This window comes from Sarcophilus harrisii, chromosome 1 (genome assembly GCF_902635505.1).
Source record: "Sarcophilus harrisii chromosome 1, mSarHar1.11, whole genome shotgun sequence".
NCBI classification, from domain to species: domain Eukaryota; kingdom Metazoa; phylum Chordata; class Mammalia; order Dasyuromorphia; family Dasyuridae; genus Sarcophilus; species Sarcophilus harrisii.
In genome coordinates, this window is record NC_045426.1 from 293739977 (window position 1) to 293762723 (window position 22747).

Sequence of the window (22747 nt, forward strand, 5' to 3'; positions counted from 1 at the left end):
ATTTAATAATGTCCAGTCATTGTTCTAGTCACTTAGACAACGTGCATTTATTAAAATAGTGCATGCTATGTGCTAGGCACTGTTTTAAGCAGGATATACAAAGAAAAGCAAAAATAGGTCCCTACCCTCAGGGATATATATATATATATATATATATATATATATATATATATATATTCTAGTGCAGATGTAAATAGGGACATAAAATATATTCTGAAGAGATAGATATTTCATGTAGAAATTAGGAATTGAACTGAATTTTGAAAGAAACCAGGAAAGAGGCAGGGGGCAAAAAAAGGAAAGAGAGCATTCCTAGACATGGAGGAGGAGAGCAGAGAGATGAGATTTGGAGTACTGTGTTTGAGGAACAGGAAAGAGCCCAGTGTAGCTGTATCATAAAGTGTTTGGAAAGGAGTAATGTGTGTGTGTGTGGGAACATCTGGAAGGGTATGAAGGAGCTTATAAAGAGCTTTTTATTCTAAACTGGAGATTTTTATTTGTTCTGGGGGCATAGGGAGCTATTGGAGTTTAAGTGACATTGGCAACTCAGTGGAGGATGGAAAAGGAGAGACTTGAGAATGGGAATCAAATGTTATTACAGTATGTCCAGATAAGGGGTGATGAAGCACTGAAGTGATTGTGCAAGTGAAAAGGAGATGTGTGTGTGTGTGTGTGTGTGTGTGTGTATGTGTGTGTGTGATGTAAAGGTAGAAATATCATGACTTGGCAATAGATTATATATACCCTATGGATTGTGAATAAAGAGTTAAAGATGGATACTTGCAAGATGTCAGCAAGGTTGTGAGCCTGGGAGGATTTTGGTGTCCTTGACAATAAGGAAGAGGGAAGAGATTTTGAGAAAAGATAAGGAATTCTGTTTTAAACATGTTGGACATGACATGTTTATGAGATAGCCATTTCAAGTCTTAAGAAGCATTTGGTGAAACTGACTATAATTCACAAAAGAGACTAAGACTAGATCTTTAAATCAAGAACCATCAGCAAGTTCAAATCATTGAACTTAGGAGATTTGTAGTTTGAATGCCAAATGCACATTTGCCTAAAGAACTATTTTACAGACAACTCACACAAGATAAACACTCACATGGAGGACAGAAAAAAAGTAATACAAGGATACTCTCAAGATCTCCTTGAAGAAGTTTGGAATTGATTGGATAACATGGAAGACACTGATAGGCAGGCCCAGAATGGTATTCTTGCATCAAAGAAGGTGCTGTACTTGATGGGTGAAGTAAAGTTGTAGTAGCTCAAAAGAAACATGAGGTGTGCAAATTTAAAGAGATCTCCACTCCAAATGTTAATATGGATTATTTATGGACACTCTGTTCCTTGACTCCAACATAATGAAGTCACTTTGGCTTTCGAACTACAGACAACAACCAACTACCCACCAATGGGAGCTGATGAGATCATCAATTGAAGTAATATTGAGAGAGAAGAAAAGTGGGTTCAAGACAAAACCTTTGCAACCATCCTTGCCTAGTGAGCATGATGTAGGTAAACAATCAGAAGATTAGAATGAAAGAAATGCTAACCAGGAGGACCAACAGTATCACAAAATCCTGGAAAAGAGAAGTATCCCATAGGAAGGGAACTATAGTGTCACACTGCAAAGAGGTTGGAGATGAGAAGGAATAAGAAAGGGGCTTAGATTTGGACATTTAAAAGATCACTTCTAACCATGGAGAGAACAATTTGAATGATAGAATCAGAAAATTGGTTGCTGTGGGTTTAGAAGAGTGAGAGGAAAAGGAATGGAGGGAGCTGAGTGCTATATTTTTATTGTTGTTGCTATTGTTTACTCATTTTTCTGTTGTATCCAATTCTTTGTGACCTTATTGTTGGGTTTTCTTGGGAAAGACACTTGAATGATTTGTTTTTTCCTTCTCCAGTTCATTTACAAATGAGGAAACTGAGGCCAACAAGGTTAAGTGATTTGCCCGGGGTCACACAACTGGTAAACATCTGAAGGCATATTTAAACTTAGGTCTTCCTGACTGCAGAGCTAGTGTTCTATCCACTGCACTACCTAGCTGCCCCAGGCATAATAGAAAGCCAAAAAGTTCATATATTGCTTCAAACTTATACAAGCTGGTTCTGAGAAAGTTACATCCCCCTCCCTCAGACTCAGTTTCCCACCTGTAAAATGGGGATTATAATGGTATCTAGTTTTTCAGGGTCAATGTAAGGGTCATATGAGCTAATAAGTGTAAAAGCTTTCAGCAAACTTTTAAGTGTTATATAAATGTTAGCCATAGTAATTTTTCCTTGGGCCATTTCAAAACAGGGTCTTTAAAAAGACCAAAACAGAAAAGATGAAAACAACCATTTTTCTTTCATAACAACAACAAACAATGCTAATACTCTTTTTTTGTTTCCAAAAGCTATTATTTCAAAATCACACACACACATGCACACACAGTCATACACACAGACAAATACACAGACACAGATGCACATGCATACACACAGACACATACTCATACATACATGCACACACAGACACAGACATATATGCACAATATTAGGTGCTAGGCCACCATGCTATGGGATGTACATTATTTTCCTTTTGATGTGAATAGAATGATAGATGGGCTTTGAAATATAGAAGGTTTAAATCTTGCTTTCTATGCTGTGGTCATACAGACAAGTCATTTAATCTCTTCTTCATTTGTAAAAATGTAAATGAAAATAAAACTTACCTCAGGTTTTATTATTTGTCTCAAGTGAGATAAAGTATTTCCTTCTTTTTTGCAAATCTTGAAGCAACATATGAATGTCAGTTATTATTTTTATCTCATTCTCATCTTGTTTAGTGGTCTTCATTTAGAAAATAAGTCCTGGAGCAAATCACTTTGCTTTTATAGATAAACTTCTGCAGATCAAATAATAAAACCTACTTGTAAGGTAGGTTTTAATATTATTTCCACTTTACAAATGAAGAAACTATATCAGAGGGATTATGTTACTGTGGTCACACAGGTAAGCATTGAAAGCAAGATTTAAGCCTTTCTGATTTCAAAGTCCATCATTCTATTCACTGCAAAAGGAAGATAATGAACATACCATAGCATAATCGTCTGGGACCTAATATAGCATCGACTCCAGTATGGAACATGATTAGATTGTTCTTTTCTGATAAGCAATTTAAATTAGACCCACAACCTCAAGAAAAGATGAGCATCATATTCAGTGGAACAGAAGATTTCTTGTCATCAAATGCACAGACATGTAAATAGAATGTTGATGGAATAAAGTCAAAGCAAAAAAATATTCTGAAGACTTCAAAAGATAATTGGTGTTAGCCTTAGGTATATCCAGGGATGCTGTCCCAGGAATATATTTGCATCCATAGGCATACATAAGCAAGAGAACATGTCATAAATTGTACAACTTTGATAGTTCATCCTCTTGGAATCCATTTTATCCTCAGAATATACTTAAGTGTTATCTAACATCAGGCAGCTACATTCTGATCGATGGTTTCCCACACCTATCTCCTTATTAATAGAATTCCTTGATATTTTTAAGGGATAGTCCTTTATTTTTTGCCTTTGCTATCTGAGAGAATACGTTCATATCATACTTAGAAGAAAAGATACAGATTAGCCTAAGGCCCCTGTGATTTTTATAATAACTAAATAAACACCTATTAAATACCTACTATGTGCTAGTACCTAGCCCATAGTACTAGGCCCTACAGATCAAATGATGATGACTATACTATTACATTTTTGGAAGGGACCCTAGATGTAAACCCCAAATTTTGAAAATGAGGAAACTGAGACCCAGAGATATTAAGTGATGTATAAGGTCACAAAGGATGTGGTGGGATTTGTTCTCTGATATCTTTTCATCATATCACCCTATACCTTCTCTGTACTATAAGGAGAGGAAATGGAGTGACCAAAGGCATAAAAGTGAGAATACACATTATGTGTTTGAAAAATTCAAACACAAAGGCAAAACCATGGCTGAGCTCAAGGAGCTGACATTTTATTAAGGGAAACAACATGATCACAAAAAATTATATAAAAATATGTATAAGGTAATTTGTAGGGAAGAGAGGGCTCATATCTAATACGATGGACAATTCAACTACCTTTTAAATCTGATGAGTCATATGGAAGAAAAAAAAAGCTTATAGAATCATAGATTTGAACAGAAGGGAACTTTATAGGCCACCTAGTCCCACCCTCTAATTTTATAGATGAAGCAACTGAGACAGCCCAGACAAGTGGTGACTTGCCCAAGAAGCAATTATAAAAGGCAAGATTTGAACCCATATTCTCTAAATCCAAAGTCAGTACTTTTTCCCTTATACTAAAGGAAGGAGGAGAAAAAAATCTTGCATCTTAATATGCAAAGACAGAGCTACACAGAAACACAAAATACCTGGTATCCTTTTTGGATGGTATATTTTTATGTTTGAAGTATTTGTTTAACTTAGATTGAAAGTCCCCTGGGCAAAGACTACACTTTTTTATAATTTGTACAGCATTAAGTATACTATCCATGTTTCATAAATAAATGTAATCAGTTCAGCATGAATTTTGAAAATGAGAATAGGAATTATTGTTTTAATGACTTGTATCATGAAGTAACTGAAAGTTTATTTCTTCATCTTCAGTTTTAATTGTTTTATTATGGATGAATTTTAGATGGCATCTTTTAGATGATATAAAATGTTTTTAATATAGTTAATTCCTTTGCCAATTCTTACAAATGGACAAAAAAGTGATTAACTTCACTATGTACTTGGTGCCTTAGTAGAAGGTTGAATTCTTAAGTAATTAAATATGTTTACATACTATTTATTCTTGGTGCATTATCTCCAGTGACTATGAAACATTTCATTATGGGCACCATCATAAAATCCCCTCAACTTTCCGTCTTTCATCCTAGGTGATTAAGGCAATTCTAAAACAAGGTCACACTCAAGGAGAGCTGGGATGCCAAGGAATATGGTATCATCTGTTTTATTACTCCATATTTTACTCCCAGTGAACTGGTAAACAATTAAAATTCAAACACATCACTGCATATAATTCAGTTACTCCCAAAACGTCATAAAAAATGTGTCTCCCTGATCAATAATTGCTTATTATGATATATGGTTGTTGTGCTGACTGTCAAGGTACTTAGCTATTTGCTTCCTAAAAGTTGGGGAAAATAAACTGAGAAAATTGGCCAGTGACACTAGAAAGAAATCATAGAATCACAAAACTCAAGGGGCTTCAGCAGCTATCTATTCAACCCATATACTCGGGGAATCCTTGCAATAACATTCCCAACAAGTGGTCATCCCGATTCTTCTTGAAGATCACCAATGATGGGAAACGACCACCCCATCTCAAGGCATCCTATTCTACTTTGGACAGTTCAGATTTTTATTGACATTAAATCTATAGTTGCCTTTTCACAGCTTCTACTCATTCCTTCTGGTTCTACCATTTGGGGGCAAATAGAACATGTCCAATCCCTCTTTTGCATGGGCTTCAAATACTTGAAAATAGTTATCACCCCCATCCCTGCATTTTCTCTTTTCCAGATTAAACATCCCCAGTCCTTCTGGGACATGGACCCAACCAAGCCCTTTCACCATACAGGTTGTTCTTTTCTGGATTCTTCAGCTAATTAGTGTTCTTCTTAAATCTTGACATCCAGAACTGATGTCTATTATTTATGTACCATTCTCTTTCTTTCTTCAATATCTTTGGAATATAAGCCAAGTAGTTTATTAATATTTTGGGTATAATCCAGAATGGCTAGAGAAATGCATAACTCCACCAATAATATACTATTGTGCTTTCCTGCAGACTCTCCAACACTATTTTCCCCTTTTAGCTGATGGATTTAAGGAATTGTCACCAAATGTAAAAAAGTTTTTAGTTCAAAAGAAAATAGCTGTGCTTGTGGAAACCAAGAAGTTATACTCATTTTGGGGGAATTGTTTTTTCATTACACAGTTTACTTAATTCTCCTCCATTGTCCCTGAAGGACTGGTAATAAATAAAACCTTGAACCTGTGGTTTCAGACACTTGAGGTTTTAGCCTACCATGGAGGTAGGCTATAGGAACTAATTTTCTGAGCTGGTACTTTGAGATAACTATACTTTGGATCTTCCTGAGTGACTCATTTTTTCATATTCATAGTCCCATGTCTTTTAACCTTTTTCACTTCTGGGAAGTAATTTTACTAATTATTAGAATTATTCTACCCAAGGATCCAGGAACCAAATGCAAAAACAAAATCATATCAAAAAAATACCAGGAATAAAAGCATATCAAGCTTTATTTCAAATCATTAGCCATAGAGAATTCATTCAACAAACATTTCTTGAGAGTTTACTATGGGTAAAATAATGTTATAGGTTCTGTATACAACATAGCTCCTACTCTAAAGGAGCTTACAGTTAAATAGAGGAACAAAAGGGAAGTGAGGTAAATGTCCCCAAAATCTTTAATGCTGGATTAGATCTAATAAAATGAAATATTATAGGGGTATATGGATTTTTTTATGCCTGCAGACACTGAAATAAACGCATTTTATGAGAGGGAATAAAAAAAGACACCACTGTTAACTCTAAGCTTCATGCAGAGTCCTTAGGCTATTTCCTGATTTTTATTTTTTCAAGAGATTCCTTCTTGAAAAAGCATGTGATACCTTAAGTTATTCAATTGCCATCTCAGTGTATTAGCCTTGAGACAAGTAATTGGTAAATTTCTAAGCTTGAGAAGAGGACTCTCTCAGTCATTATGTACTATAGACTTAGCCAGGTCATAAGTTCTGAACCCAGAGTTAAGAAACCCTGAATTCAAATCCTACCTCACATATTTATTAGCTGAATAATGCAAAGCAAAGTCTCTTTCCCTGGATCAGTCTCAGTTTCTATATAAATGAGGATACTAACAGCACCTATCTCAAAGGGCTGTTTTGATGAGCTAAGAAGATAAACCTTAATTTGTTATTGTTGTTCAGTTGTGCCCAACTCTATGGGACCCCATTTGGGGTTTTTGTGGCAAAGATACTGGAGTTGTTTGTTACTTCCACCCAAGGTCATACATTTAGTAAATGTTTAAGGCCACATTTGAACTTGGGAAGATGAGTTTTCCTAACACTAGACAAGGAAAAACTATCCACTGTGCTGTTACAGCTGTTCCTGTAAACCTTAAAGCTCTCTATAGATGCTAGATGCATATCTTAAAACTTGTATTTTCTCTCAAAAAAGCAAGAAATGTGTTTTCTTTCAAGTCAAATAATTACTAATTAACTTTGTGATTTGGGATTAGTGTAACATTTTAGACACAGGTCCAGATATGTGGATTTTCCTATTTGGTTTCTGTTACAGCCTTGCTTTCATTTTCCCCCAGCATGCTAGATTTTATCTGAGTTTTCTGGGTTTTTTTCTCTTCCACCTTCAGAAAAGGTTTTAATACACTCACTCTTCCTGCAACCACAAGGACAACCTAACACAGAAAAACAAAACTCAAGGCTGTCTAAACATTACTGATGAAGGTAGCTTTTAAGATGCTAACTAGAGTTTTAGGAAATTCTATATTGAGGTTATACCCTGAAAATGTATCTTTAGATTTTCATTCCCTCTACCTGCACCATGCCCTGCCACCACTATCTCCTTCCCTGGCCCACCATCTTGCAACTCCTTACACATGTAAGTAAAAATCACATTCTTTTCTCCTCAGTTTAAGTAAATGGCAGGAAGGAAGTTAAGCCAGAGATTCTTTTATCACAATATATGCATTTTATAGCTTTTAGGATCCTAGGTCTAGGGCTGAAAGGGATCTTAAAGACCATCTAATCCACTCTTACCATCTACCCATTTTATAGATGAGGAAATTGAGGCCCAGAGAGAGAGTAAATGACTTTCCCAAAGTCATAGAGGTAGTATTTCAAATAGTAGAATTCCAAATAGTAGAATTTCAAATCAGATCATATGACTTCAGAATCTGCAATCTATCTAACATATAGCACTACTGGGTGCAAAAGGGAGGTATGAAAAGGGGAGGCCATTAAATGGCTTGCTTGAACTAAGTGTCAAAACAGGAATTTGAATTGAGGTTATTTCCTGACATACATACTTCACTTTTCAACATACTACACTATTCTTTAAGTTCTATGCAGCTATAGTACCTCACACAATTGTCTTGACCTACATACATATTTATTGTTTTTAGTTTAATTATTATGATGATCTATATCTTGGATATTTTACTGCTTAAATGGTGGCTGGTTTTGTTTTGTTTGTTAGTGGGGAAAAACTAAGAACCTAATTGCCATTTATAAAGTGTTACAAGTTCCCCAATAACAATTAAGTCATGAACTGGAATATCTTTATCATATCACATGAATAGGGAAGAAGTTTTAGTATTAACATGCCTGTTGTCATTAAGCATAATTTCAAAATAATAACTTTTCAAGTGGACCTAAAAGGCACAGAAGTGGTCTACAAGCCAACCCCCAACTTCTGAATGGTTTGGGTTTCAAAAGTTTATGTCAACTGCTTAGAATCTGGAAAGTATTTTTCCCATAAAAAGTATTATATATTGGATTCCCCGGACAGCTCAAAAATACCTATTTAATTCACAATGTGGCTGAACACTAATATTAATGATTATGAACTTGAGTTTAGGGATCAGAGGGCAACTTGGTTCAGGAAGGAGGTCTAAGAGGAATAATACTTCTCCTTTTAGAGCACAGGTCCAGCTTGAGACAAAATTTTGAAAGTGGCAAAATTTCTCTTTGCCACCTCCCTTTCTACATTATTCTCCAATTCCTTAGGATTCTTTCCAGGTCCCAGGCAGTCAGTGACCTCTTACTGCCCTAATCCTGTTCCTGTGGCACCCCGAAACTGGCCTGCCCTACCCATCAACAAAGGACTCCTAGTAGAAAATTATCACTCTCCCTTCACCCTTATCTGATCTTTTTATTTACAGTAACTGATCTTAATTTGACTAATAGGAAAGCAATCTAGTGAACTAATTCACATTAGTATTGTGTGGGGTACAAAGACCCTAACCCAAAATGACTACTTGGAGATCTCTCAAAGTGAAGGTAGAAAGGTTTTATTAGAATCTCATGACAAGTGGCAGTCCTTACCTCTGGGAAATCCAGAAGGAGGAGGCTGGTTTACAGAAACAGAAGCTTGGTTATATAGCATAAAATCTCAACAGCTCGCCATCTTCCTGATGCCATTTAAGCTAATTGGTTTATACTTGTGAGGTGAGCTAAACTATGTGGCTAGGGGCATAATTTGCACAAGGGAATTTCCAAAGTTTCATTTCTTCACATGATTTCTAGGAAACTGAAACTGAGGCCTAAGGCTTCACATACTTGCTTTAGCTGATAGTTTCTAAGAAACCACACTATTCACCCCATACAGTGTCCATGGCTTGCATCCCACAGGGCCTCAATAAATATTGTTTATAAGACCCTCAGTGTTGCAGTGTTAAAAGAGATTCCATTTTCCTCTTTTAAAATTTTTTTTATTTTAATAGTATTATTTTTCCAATTATATGTAAAGATAATTTTCAATATTCATTTTTCTAAGATTTTGAGTTCCAAATTTTTTTTTCTCCCTCCCTCTCCAAGACAGCCAGCAATCTTATATAGGTTAAACATGTACAGTCATTTTTAACGTATTTCTATATTAGTCATGTTGGGAAAGAAAAATCAGAACAAAAAAGGAAAAAACATGAGAAAGAAAACAAAGCAAAAAGGCTTGTGGGACGGGTGCTAGACCCCCCCTTTCCCAAATTAATAATCAGAGACATCTTCAGGTACAAAGAGAAAGCATTTATTTAATCCTGCAGGGAAAGGTCCAGATATACCTGGGAGCCATTCTAACTGCCATGTGCTCCTGAACCAGAAATAGCTGGAAGTAGAACAGGCCATTAAATTGGAAAAGACCCAAGCCTTTTCACTGGATATGACTAAAAGGACATAACCATCATTGACCAATGGTCACCAATATTGTCTGCCTCCCACAGGTCATGTCATTTCCTGCAACTTCCTGTCACCTCCTGTAATCCAGGGCCTGACTCTCCAGAGATCATGTGACTCCCCAGGGTTCCTCTCAGACCCAGAATCCAAAACCCAATCTCCTAGCTCTGGGAACAGGGATCATGTGACTCGATACTAAGAAATACTTCATCCAATCAGTCCCATTCAAAGGTGAAAACAGGATACTTCAATCTGCATTCAGTCTCCATAGTTCTTTCTCTGGATCTTTATAAAGAGGATCCTTCTTGATCCAAACAGGAATTTCTAGGTAACAAAGAAAGTGAAAGGATCCATACAGTGTGGAAAAAAGATATTTTTAAGCCATGGGCTCACCCAGCAATAGGCACACCAGCTTTGTCTAGTCTGGGAGATAGCCTCACAGTTCAATTCCCCTAAACTACAAATTCTCTAAAGGTGCAGGTTATCCCTTTCTCTCCCAACTTTGACCTCTAAGAGTAAAAGAGAGCTGGGACTTTGAGTGCAGAGAGGAGGGAAGGTGTTAACAATTGAGAAGTACTTTAGACTCGAGGAGCTACAAAGATTTTTATAGAAGATTTAGATGGAGAAACTCAGCATGAGTTATGTCAGTAGAGACATTGGAAATGCCTTCAAAGTCTTTCAGGGATATAAAATTTTTGATTAAAAATGAAATACAGTGAAACTCAAGAATATGACATTGCTTTACATATAGGTACTAGCCTCCAAATTTAGTAATAAGAATTTTCTTCAGCTTTTGAATACTTGGATACTTCAGTGGATCTATGATATCATTGCCATGGGCACTCATTACTTCAGGACACATCTACCTGCCATTCTCAGCCTCTGGTCCACTTTCATCTTATGATTAGTTCTTTTCTTTTTTGTCATAAAATGTAATGTTCTGGTTAGCTTTCTGGAGGTCTTGGGACCGCCTTGTTTTCAGCAGAATAATCATCATGAGAATAGCCAGGGATAAAGTCCAAAAGTCTTTATTGTCTCCTTCACAGTCTGTCTACTTTACCTGGGTCTCGACTAGCTAGCTTTCTCATGGCCTTCAGATAGGCCTTGGTCTCAGTGGAGAAATGAAGGAGGACAGGCCAGCCCCCATGATGGTGGGAGATGGAATGTCTCTCTCTGGCTGAGTTTGCCCCCAGTTTATATGCTCTATTACAATTACATCATTACAGTATACTGAGTATAAACCAATCATTATATCACTAGGGAATCATTATTTATTTTAAGATTAAATCAGTCATATTGAACTAAAAAACTCACATGCTAAACTAGATAACCCTTGTCTTAACAATTCTACTGAGTTAACACCTTGTTTAAATAAATCATACTGAACCTTAAGTATATTTCCCCAAAGTTCCTGCCCTTTACAATAAACCTCTCTGATGCAGCTGCTTTTATCCTATAATTGTAATGCCGGAGAAACTGAGGCAGGAGAGAGATTAGAGAGTTTTTAATATTTTATTAATTGGGAGAGCCTAATTGACTGGACAGGAATCTCAAATTATCCAGTCAGACAGAGATCAGAGTTCAATTCAATATTAAATGGAGAGATTACTGGGACCAATGGATCCATGTTGGTCCCAGGGCTAGAAGAGACTGTCATCTCAAAGAATCCAGCATCCAGCCATGAATGGGCGAACCCCATCTCCTTAAGTACCTTTTACAAACAAAGGAAGGGAAAAAAGTGGGAAAACTTCTGTCAGGATAGGGGGAGGCCATAAATCCTTACTAAAAGCCAGAGACAGGTTGTCAAATAAACAGAGGTAAAGATGTCAGTGAGGTATCCAGGATAGTCTTCTCTCTTGGAATAGTTTAGAGGGATAGTGTAAATTCTTGAGGACAGAAAGAGTCAGAAAGTCTAATAACCTTAAAGCAAATGATCCTCAGCCTACTGGATCAGAAGGGGATTTTACAACTAAGGGGAACAGTTAAGGAAACTGAGACAAGGGAAACTAGTACAGGGAAACTGAGGTAAAACAGTTCAAAAAAGAGTGTGACATAACAAATTTTTCATTTGTCCTGGGTTGTAACCTGCCCACCATCTCCATTATCCTTTAAGTGAGCCATCACTTTGATTTTCAGTTTTTAAGGGGAAAAAAAGCAGGTATGAAATGGGAATGATTATGTTATCATGAAGTGTTAATTCTCCATTTGAAGTTGGGAACCAAATTAGAGTCTAGAAAAGAGTTTTAAAGGATCCCTTTGGCAATATTCCAAGTAGCCAAATCCTTTTGGCCAATGTGCATGACCCAAGGTTACATAGCTTGTAAGTATATGAGGTGACATTTAAATTCAGGTTATCTTAGCTCCAGGCCCAGTATTCTTATCTACTGAGCTACCTAGCTGCCCAGTACATCTTCAGATCAATTATCAAAACAGTCTCTGAAATCCCCTTGCAGCTTCACAGCAAGACAGCAAGGTTTTAGTGTCTTTAATTTCCACATAAGTTTATTTTTCTTGTCTTTAGCTGTTCACAACCTAATTTCTATGTTTTTTTTCTTTCCTGAGATACAAGATATTTTATTTTAAACTCTTTCTCTGGTTTTAAAATAGAACATTACTAGATTTAGTGGAATGTAGATGTAGGAAATTAATGTAGGTCATTTAAGTAGATAAAAAACATTTGCTATTTTTTAACCACAACTCCCTTTTTCCCTTCTTGATTGCAATGAATTTTTAAAGAGATAAAATGTTTGTCTCTGTTTCTCTCAGGAATCAAGGAAATTCAGATACTGGTGGCTTTAAAAAGGTTGGCTCCCGAAAGGATTTCCACAAGACACTTCAGAAACAGACTTTCGAATCAGAAACTTTGGATTATAATGACTCAAGTTCTCAGGTATTTCCTACTATCAAAGATAGTTACTATGATATTCTATCTGGAACATGCATCTATATTTTATTCCACTGGGATATAGGTTAATCTATATTACATCTGCTGCTGGAAATAAGATAATAAGCATATCTTTTGTATAACAAAATTATTTCCATGTCCTGTCAAAAGGCCCCAAATAATAGTGATTTACAGCAAATTTCCTATAATGAATAATCCTGTGCTGGCAGACTGACTTTCACATGTTACCTTTTTACTTTTGTCACTTGAAGTTCTAAGTTCAGTTGAATCATTTTTAATTTCTCTGCTTGTCCAAGAAAACTTGTTGAAGGAAAAAGACGGTATCAAACCTTCCTTGGACTTCTTTTTAGAGAATTCATCTATATTCTTCTCCAAGCTCTTCTAATAACTAACAACCAGGTCCCAAGCCAGCACTCCTGTATAGACCTGACTCCCCAATGGCAAATTAGACAATTGATTAATCTCAATGACCTGGTTCAGGGTTTCACATAATATCATGAACTGAACATTAAAAGTCAGTCTTAAAAATCCTCTGATGACACAACTTAGCTACCTGGCAAGGCTTGTAGCTGTCGATATAGAGCTCATCTGAACCCAGTTTTGCTATCTTCTCAGACTTCAATCTGACAAATCAATCATGTGTTTTTACAACTAGTATTGTTTCCTATCTGTGTTCTTATCTAGATTTGTAATTTTTGTGAGGAGTCGTAACTACTGGCACTACTATGGAGAGAAGGGAATATACATGAAAGAAATTCTAGATACAGACTCAATGAGACTGGACAATAGATTGGATAGGGGAGTTGAGGTCAATCCTATGTTTGTGAACCTGGCAAGATATTTCATGTTCATCAATTAAAGTTAATTGAAAAATTAATCAGTTACATGGGCCTATTAACTCCTTGAGAATATTGTTTTTCTTGCAAATCCCAACTAAAATAGATCTATCCTTGTTTTGTGAATCACCAGGGATTTCCTTTTAAGAAGCTGAAATGATGAGATGAACAAGCCTGGGAAAACAGTGCCAGTCCAGATTCTTGGACTGCCTTCTCCAATTCATTTGACCACAACTGCTTCCCTGTGTAACTTTCTTTCTTGCTTTAAAAAAAATGTCTTTAGGAGCTCCATGCTATTTAACAAATAAAATATAAAATTTTTTTATATTTTATAAAACCTGGCACTCAAGGCTATCTGGCCAGTCTGCCTCTAGCCAATTTTAAAACTATTTTAAATACTGTAGATTTCAAGGAAAGCAGAGCAACACGGTTGTCTGGAAAATCCTGGCTTAGATTTCACTAAAACCAAAATGTCTTAGTCCCAAGTTAGGGCAATTTTAGTGTGAGATGCAGAATCATAGATTTAAAATTATAAAGGACTTTTAGAGGTTTTAGATCTAGAATTGGAAGGTCATCTTGTCTTTTCCTTTCATTTTATAAATGAGGAAACTGAGGCTCAAGTTACCTTCATTTGCTCAAGATCACTCAGATAGTAAATATTAGAAGTAGGATTTGAATCCTCAGCCCTCTGACTTGGGAGCCCAGTATTATGTGGTCTACTTGAGGAATAATAATACACAGGGTTAACCTATTTATCTTCAGCTACATCTTTCCACTTACAAGTATGGTTTTTTATTTTGTTTTGTTTTCTCTTTTAGGCAGACCCTGGAACTTTAAGAATGCTTTGTGATGTGTCTGGAAAAAGTACTTTCACTTCCTGTGACTTTGACCTTCGGAGCCTACAGCCTGATCCACGGCTTGACGGTCTGCTGCAACATATCAGTGCTGAGGACTTTGAAAGACAGAATGAAGAAGCTCGAAGGACCAATAGGCACGCTGAGCTCTTTTCCTTGTACCCATCTGTAGATGAGGTGAGTGGGAGGTCTCCTTCTAGGATCTCCCAAGTACTTAACAAGATGTTTTGCACTTTTTCCCATGTGAAAAAAAATCATGTAACAAGCCCACCCCAATTTGATCAGATTAACAAGGTCCAGCTAAATTGAATCTTTTATATAGTCCTAAGCAGCACCCTGGGTGGCTTTCAATTAATAAGTTAATCACAAGATCACAAAACCTTCACCTTCCCACTCTTCCCCCTGCCACTATGCTAGAAGTGTCAGTTGCAGTGCAATGTGGAAGAGAGGGATACAGTAAGAAGGACCAGAAGGACCAGGGAACTAGTTAATGCTTAAATAAATTGCGTGATCAGCCTTTGAATCATTAAAAATTGGCTATGTAGTAAACCACATTAATTTGAATTTAGGTGCAAAGACCAGTATGGATTAACAAAAAGCAAACATTACATTTTTTTTTTTAATGAAGTTATCAAGAAAGCTCAAAATCTGTCATTTTTTACTCTTCCATCTTCTTCAATTCAATCAATTATAAATTTCTTTTAATTTTAACTATCCACCATCTCTTTTATACTCTTATGCGTATATTATTTTCTTTCTTTCTACTCTAATGGCAATCCCCTGGCTTTAGAGTCTTAAATTTCTTCTTTAGACTTTTGTAAAAGCCTTCTTCTACAGTGCCCTGCCTTTTCTCCCTCCTCTCTCTAATACATCTCTCAAAAGGCTCTCAGAGCTATTTAAAACTCAGAATTCTCCAGCAATTAAAGAATTAGATTTACATATTTGTAAATATGTACAGAATTACAGGTATTAAATAGGTATAGTGCTTTAATATTTGTGTAGTGCTTTCATATTAAACAAGTGCTTGCTATATATTATATTCCTCATGATAAGTGTATGAGGTAGGGACCATAGATATTATAATCCCATTTTATTGATAAAGATTTGCTCTGAAAGACAAAAACCAAACAGTCCTGCACTCAAGTAGCATCCTTTTCACTGGGGAATTGCAGTACAATACAAAGACAAGTAAATGAAAAGAATAATATGCAAATTAAATGTAAAGTAATTGCAAGATGTGAAAAACCAACAACAACTGGAAGAACTGGGACCTGACCTAAATCTTGATTATAAGAGATGGAGTTGTGCCAGTTAACTAGTTAGTCTTTTTTTTTTAATCAGAATATGAAAGGAATCTATGTATTAATTTCTTTATAGACCTTGTACTTTCAATTCTGTTGTCCATTTTTTCTCAATAGTATTTTATTTTTCCAAATATATGTAAAGATTGTTTTTATCATTCATTTTTGTAAAACTGTTACAGAATTTTCTCCCTTTCTCTTTAACTTCCCTTCTCCCCAAGACAGCAAGCAATCTGTTATAAGTTAAGTATGTGCAATTCTTTTAAATGTATTTCTATATTTGTCATATCATTCAAGAAAAATCAGACCAGAATCCAATTCTCCCTGTGCAACAAGAAAACTGTTTGGATCTGCACACATACATTGTATCTAGGATATACTAGGACATATTCAACATATATAGGACTGCTTGCCATCTAGGGGAGGGGGTGGAAGGTGGGAGGGAAAATCAGAACAGAAGTGAGTGCAAGGGATAATGTTGTAAAAAAAATTACTCTGGCATGGATTCTGTCAATAAAAAGTTACTATAATAAAAAAAAAAAGAAAGAAAGAAAAATCAGACCAAAAGGGAAAAAGCCATAAGAAAGAAAAAGCAAACAAACCAAAAAGTTGAAAATACTTTAATCCACATTCAATCTCCATAATTCTCTGGATCTGAATGGCACTTTCCATTCCAATTCTCTTGAAATTATCTTGAATCACCACATCGTTGAGAGGAGTCAAGTCCATCACAGCTGATCATTACATACCTTGCCGTTACTGTGTTCTGCTCTCCATTTTAATGGCCTTTTTTTTTAAATATTCACCAAATACAATCTCAGACTCAGTTTCAGGGTTAAGACTATGAGACCTTAAACACACTTTGGTTATGTAGTCCTGCCATCTCTGTACTCAGTGTGTCTATGAATGAAGCAATCAATGGGAGAAACAGACTGAATGTGCCATTACAGCCCCAAAAAAGCAAACAATGGGTATGAGATTTCACAATGCCTTCTGATGGAGATGTTACTGAGATATTTCCGAATTCTCATTTCCTTCCTTTCTCTTTCTAAAAGCATGGATTGCTGAAATGAAAAACGGTTTGCCTTAAAGGCTGATTTTGTTCTGTAGGGGTAAAGATGCACTCTTTTTTTTAAAAAACTTGTAAATAAGTGAATTCTGTTCGGACTCCAAAGGTAATTAATTCCATTGATGGCTGACAGTTTACCTTCAGGGTGCTCATTTTGGTGGCAGGCAATGGCAATAGTGTTAGAGTTTTCTAATGGTTTCATTGTATGGTTCATAATAGGAGGATGCTGTGGAAATAAGGCCACTGCCAGAATGTCCAAAGGAACACCTGGGCAACAGGATTTTGGTCAAGCTGCAGACTCTGAAGTAAGTGGAGGTGTGTGTCCTAGGCACAAAAATTAATTTAGTCATTAAATAGCAATCCTTGCTCTTTATCACAAAAATCAAATTAGACATTGGCCTTTTGATGGTATGGAGAAGGAAGGAAAGATGAATAAGAAATGTTGTTTCCTGGAATGAGGGGAGGCAGGAATAATAATTTTTGTTTTTAGAATGTTGCACAGTTATTTTTCAAATTTCAAAATTATTCCTTAGGTACATCTGATCTACATCATCCAGTCTATAGCTGCTCTCTGGGGTGAACAGGATTGGGATTATTGTCAAATAGATGAAGATTCAGAGGCTTTGAAGGGTTAAGGTACTGCCCTAGGTCACACAGCTACTGAGTAGAAGAATTGGGCTACAGAGCCCTGAAATGGGAGTTCATACTATCTCTAGTAAGCTCAATCTCAGATTACTTGTGTGAAATGAAATAGAAAATGATTTTTATAGTTTCAAAAAATGTGATGGTCTTATGAATTCTTGACAACTTTTTGTTGTTATTTTAAATTATTAAATCTATATTTCTTGTAGGCCAAAATCATTCTTTGTTTGGAAATGTTGGTGTAGTGGGTAGAGCATTGAACTTAAAGTCAGGAAGATCTTAAGTTCAAATCCTGAGTCAGATACTTAATAGCTGTTTAACACTGGGCAAAGCTATTTAACCTCTATCAATCTCTGGGTGGTGCAGTACAGAGACTATCTGACCTGAAGTGAAGACAACCTGAGTTTAAATCCAGACTCAAATACTATACGAGCTGTGTGATCTTGGGCAAATCACTCAACCTATAAAAATACAAATCTGCCTCAGTTTCCTTATCTGTAAAATGAGCTGGAGAAGGAAATGGCAAACCTCTCCAGCACCTCTGCCAAGAAAACCCCAAATGGGTTACAAAGAGTCAGACATGACTAATCTATTAAACAACAAATGAAGATAATAATAGTATCAACTTCACTGAGTTGATGTGAGGATCAGAAGAAATAACATGTATAATCTTAAGTAAACCTAAAATAACCTTTAAATGGAATCTAAATATTAGTTATTATCATGATCATTCTGGTAACTACCAATGAGATGTGCAACAAATGGAGGATCATCTTGGAATTAGGAAGACCCATATCTAAATCTTGCCCTTGATATAGACCAGTTGTGTGACTCTGCACAAGTCTCTTAACCTATCAAACCTCCAGACAATTTTCTAAGGTTATCAAGTACAGATGGGGAATTTCTTTATCAGTGAAATTACAAGTCTGAAACCTATCCACTTACACACACACACACACACACACACAAAATCCTGATTTGTATATGATACTTTAAGATTGGCACTTTGATCCTTTTAATAGGAGGTAAGGGCTCCAGGCATTATTAACATCATTTTATAAAGAAACTGAGATTGTAAAGGATTGATTTGCCCACATTCATACAAGTAATAAGCAACTGAACTAGGATCTAATCCAGATTTTGTCTACTAAACCAAAGGGCCTCAAGTTTCTGGCTTAATTTACAGATTTATGGACAGATTCTCAAAAAGTGCTATACGCTCTAAGTTTTGTTTTTTTGAGTTTTTTTTTTCCTACATAATATAATAGCTGTGTAAATGTAATCCTGTGTATAGTAAATCAAAGACTCCTCTGATATCAGTTCCTACATAGTAGGGACTCAGGACTTGGCTATTTTCACTTTGACAACACACAGCCCTAGATTCTTGGAGCACTCTTGAGCTTGGTGATGGCTCTCTAGAGGGATAAGTAGAATACATGCGTATGCATATATGTATATATCATGTATGCATATACAGGTAACATATTTTAACATATTTAACATGTTTTGAATTACCTGCCAGCTAGGAGACAGGGTGAGGGGAAGGAGGGGAAAATTTGGATCAAAAAATTGACATTTTGCAAATGTCAACATGTCAAATGAGGAAATTACTCATGCCTTTGTTTTGTAAATAAAAAGCTTTAATTAAAAAAAAAACAGGACTCAAGAATCATAGAAAGATAAGCAGGGAGAAAATATGTATTTAAGTATTAAACTGTTTACATCCCTAAAGATGGGAAAACAATATAATTTTTGAGACTTATTATCTGTCACTGAGTCAGACAAAGGGGGGCATCACATGAACTGAGGGTGTGGTTATAAATGGACTCCGATGTGATGACATAAAAAAAAAAGACATTAAGGAGTGAGAAACAGTCTGTATTGGAAAAAGAGGAAAGAGGAGGTATAATGGGACAATTCATTTCGTATGAAGAGGTGCAAAAGACCTATTATAATCTAGGAAAAGAAGGGAGAGGTATAAGCATTGTCTGAAGCTTGATCCCATTGGTTTTTATCTCAGATTTGTAACTTAATCCATAAGTTGGGTATAGAAATTTATCTAACCCTATGAAGAAGTAGAAGGGGAAAGAGAAAAAGAAAAGGAAGGGACAGGATAGAAGGGAAGACAGAAACACTAAGGAAAAAGGTAAGACAAGGGGGAAAAGGTTGATAGGAGATAAGGTAGTAGATGGTGTTGGTTAAAAAAAAAACACATGACTGAGGACAGAGTAGAAAGAAAGAACAAAAGTTAGGATAGAGGGAAATATAGATCTGGTAATCATAATTGTAATTCACAAAAATGTGAATGTGAATGGCAGAATTCTCCCATAAAACAAGGGAATAGCAAAGTGGATTAAAAAACAATTCTACAATATGTTGTTTACAAGAAACACATTTGACACATGTGTGACACGAGAGACACATACAGAGTAAACATAAAAGGCTGGAACAGAATTTATTATGCTTCAGCTGAAATTAAAAAAAAGGTAGGGGTAGCAATTCTGATCTCAGATAAAGGAAAAGTAAAAATAGATCTTATTAAAAGAGATAAGGAGAGAAAGTACATCTTGATAAAAAAGTACCATAAATAATGAAATAATAATGATACTAAATGGGTGTGCACCAAGTAGTAGAACAGGCAATTCCTGAAGAAAAATTTAAGCTAGTTACAGGAAGAAATAAGCCAGCAAAACTATTCTAACAGAGAACGTCAACCTTCCCCTTTCAGAATCAGACAAATCTAACCATAAAATAAACAAGAAACTAGGAAGGTTAATAGGATCCTAGAAAACCTAGATAATAAAAGACCTCTGAATAGGAACAGAAAAGAATACACCTCTTTCTCAGCCGTACTTAGCACCTACACAAAAATTAGGTAACATAGGGCATAACAATCTCAATCAAATGCAAAAATGCAGAAATAGTAAATGCTTCCTTTTCAGACCACAGTGCAATAAAAATTATATTCAATTAAATGCCAATTGGAAATTAAATAATCTAATTATAAAAAATGAGTGGATCAAACAACAAGTCACAGAAACAATCCATAATTTCACTCACAAAAATAACGAGACATCAAAACCTATGGGATGCAGCCAAAGAAGTTTTTAGAAGAAATTTTATATCTCTAAATGGCTATATAAATAAAATAGAGAAAGAGAAGATGAATGAATTAGGCATGCAACTAAAAAAGCTAAAAAAAAAAAGAACAAATTAAAAATCTCTAATTAAATACCAAATTAGAAAGTTTGAAACTCAAAGGAGAGAGTAATAAAATAGAAACTAAAAAAAACTGTTGAACAAATAAATAAAACTAAGAGTTCCTTTTATGGAAAAACTAACAAAATATATAAACCTTTGGTTAATTTGATCAGAAAAAGGAAAGAAAAAAACCAAATCACCAGCACCAAAATGAAAGGAGTGAATTTAGCACCAATGAAAAAGAAATTAAAGCAATAATTAGGAGCTATTTTGCCCAATTGTATGGCAGCAAGTCTGACAAACTAACCAAAATAGATGAATATCTACAAAAATATAAATTGCCCAGATTAACAGAAGAAATAAAATACTTAAATACTCCCATTTTAGAAAAAAAAAATTTGAACAAGTTAGTAATGAACTCCCTAAGAAAAAATCTCTAGTGCCAGATGGATTTATACATGAATTCTACCAAACATTTAAAGAACAACTAATTCCAATAATATGTAAACTATTTGGAAAAATAGGTAAAGAAAGAGTACTTCCAGATTCCTTCTATATGGCAGTGATACGTAAACCAGGAAGCACCAAAACAGAGAAAGAAAATTACAGACCAATCTCTCCAATGAATATTGATGCAAAAATTTTAAATAGAATATTAGCAAAGGGATTACAGCAGTTTATCAGCAGGATAATATACTAAGGCCAAGTGGGATTTATACCAGAAATGCAGGGCTGATTCAATATCAGGAAAACTATTACCATAGTTGACCATATCAATAACAAAACCAACAGAAATCATATGATAATCTCAATGGATGCAGAAAAAGCTTTTGACAAAATACAGCACCCATTCCTATTAAAAACACTAAAGAGCATAGGGATAAAGGGAGCTTTCCTTAAAATAATAAGCAGTTATCTATCTAAAACCTACAGCAAACATTATTTGTAATGAAGAGAAGCTGGATACATTACCAGTAAGATCAGGGATGAAACAAGAATGCCCATTATCACCACTATTATTCAATATTGTACTATAAATGTTGACTTTAGCAATAAGAATAGAAAAAAGAAATTAAAGGAATTAGAATAGGCAATGAAGAAATAAAACTATCACTATTGGATGATGATATGATGATATCAGAAATCCTAGAAAATCATCCAAAAAGCTACTGGAAACAATTCACAACTTTAATAAAGTTGCAGGATATAAATAAGACCCATACAAATCATTAGCATTTCCATATATTACTGACAAAGCCCATCAGCAAGAGACAAAAAGAGAAATTCCATTTTAATTACTGTAGACAAAATAAAATACTTGGGGGTTTACCTGCCAAGATGAACACAATAACACTTCCCACATAAATAAAATCAGATCAAAACAATTAGAAAAAATATCAATTGTTCATGCCTAGGCCAACCTAATACAATAAAAATGACAATTCTGCCTAAATTGGTCTACTTGTTCAATGTCATACCAATCAAACTGCTGAAATATTTGATAGTGCTAGAAAAAATAACAAAATTCATCTGGAAGAAAAGATCTTGATCTTTTCATATCAAGGGAATCAATGAAAAAAAAAAATACAAAGGATGGTGGCTTAGCAATACCAAACCTAAAACTATATTATAAAGTAGCACTAATTAAAACCATTGGGTACTGGCTAAGAAAAAAGAGTGGTAGATTAGTGGAATAGAGTAGATATACACGACACAATCCAGGCCTATAGCAATCTGGCATAAAGGATGATACTATAAACAAATTAGGAGAACAAGGAATAATTTACCTATCAGAGCTTTGGAGAGGAGAGGAATTTATTACTAAAGAAGAGCTAGAGGACACTATAAAGGGGACAAGGGATAACTTTTATTACATTAAATTAAAAGGTTTTTGCACAAAGAAAACCAACATAACCAAGATAAAAAGATTAAAGCTAGTATTTCTGATAAAAGGTCT

The 22747-nt window shown here is 35.3% G+C and overlaps 1 protein-coding gene across 7 annotated transcripts in view; it reads left to right on the top strand.

Annotated features, from left to right (window-relative positions):
- DOCK8 (dedicator of cytokinesis 8) overlaps positions 1–22747 on the top strand; it is a 307293-nt gene that overhangs the window by 102131 nt on the left and 182415 nt on the right. For 6 of the 7 annotated variants that reach the window (XM_031943861.1, XM_031943857.1, XM_031943889.1 and 3 more), the window contains 3 exons: positions 12749–12872; positions 14542–14754; positions 17167–17252. In XM_031943861.1, the coding sequence (XP_031799721.1) occupies positions 12749–12872; positions 14542–14754; positions 17167–17252 (423 nt within the window). Of the gene's footprint in view, positions 1–4727; positions 4989–12748; positions 12873–14541; positions 14755–17166; positions 17253–22747 lie in introns of those variants that run through there. The other variant, XM_031943898.1, reaches the window with a different exon arrangement.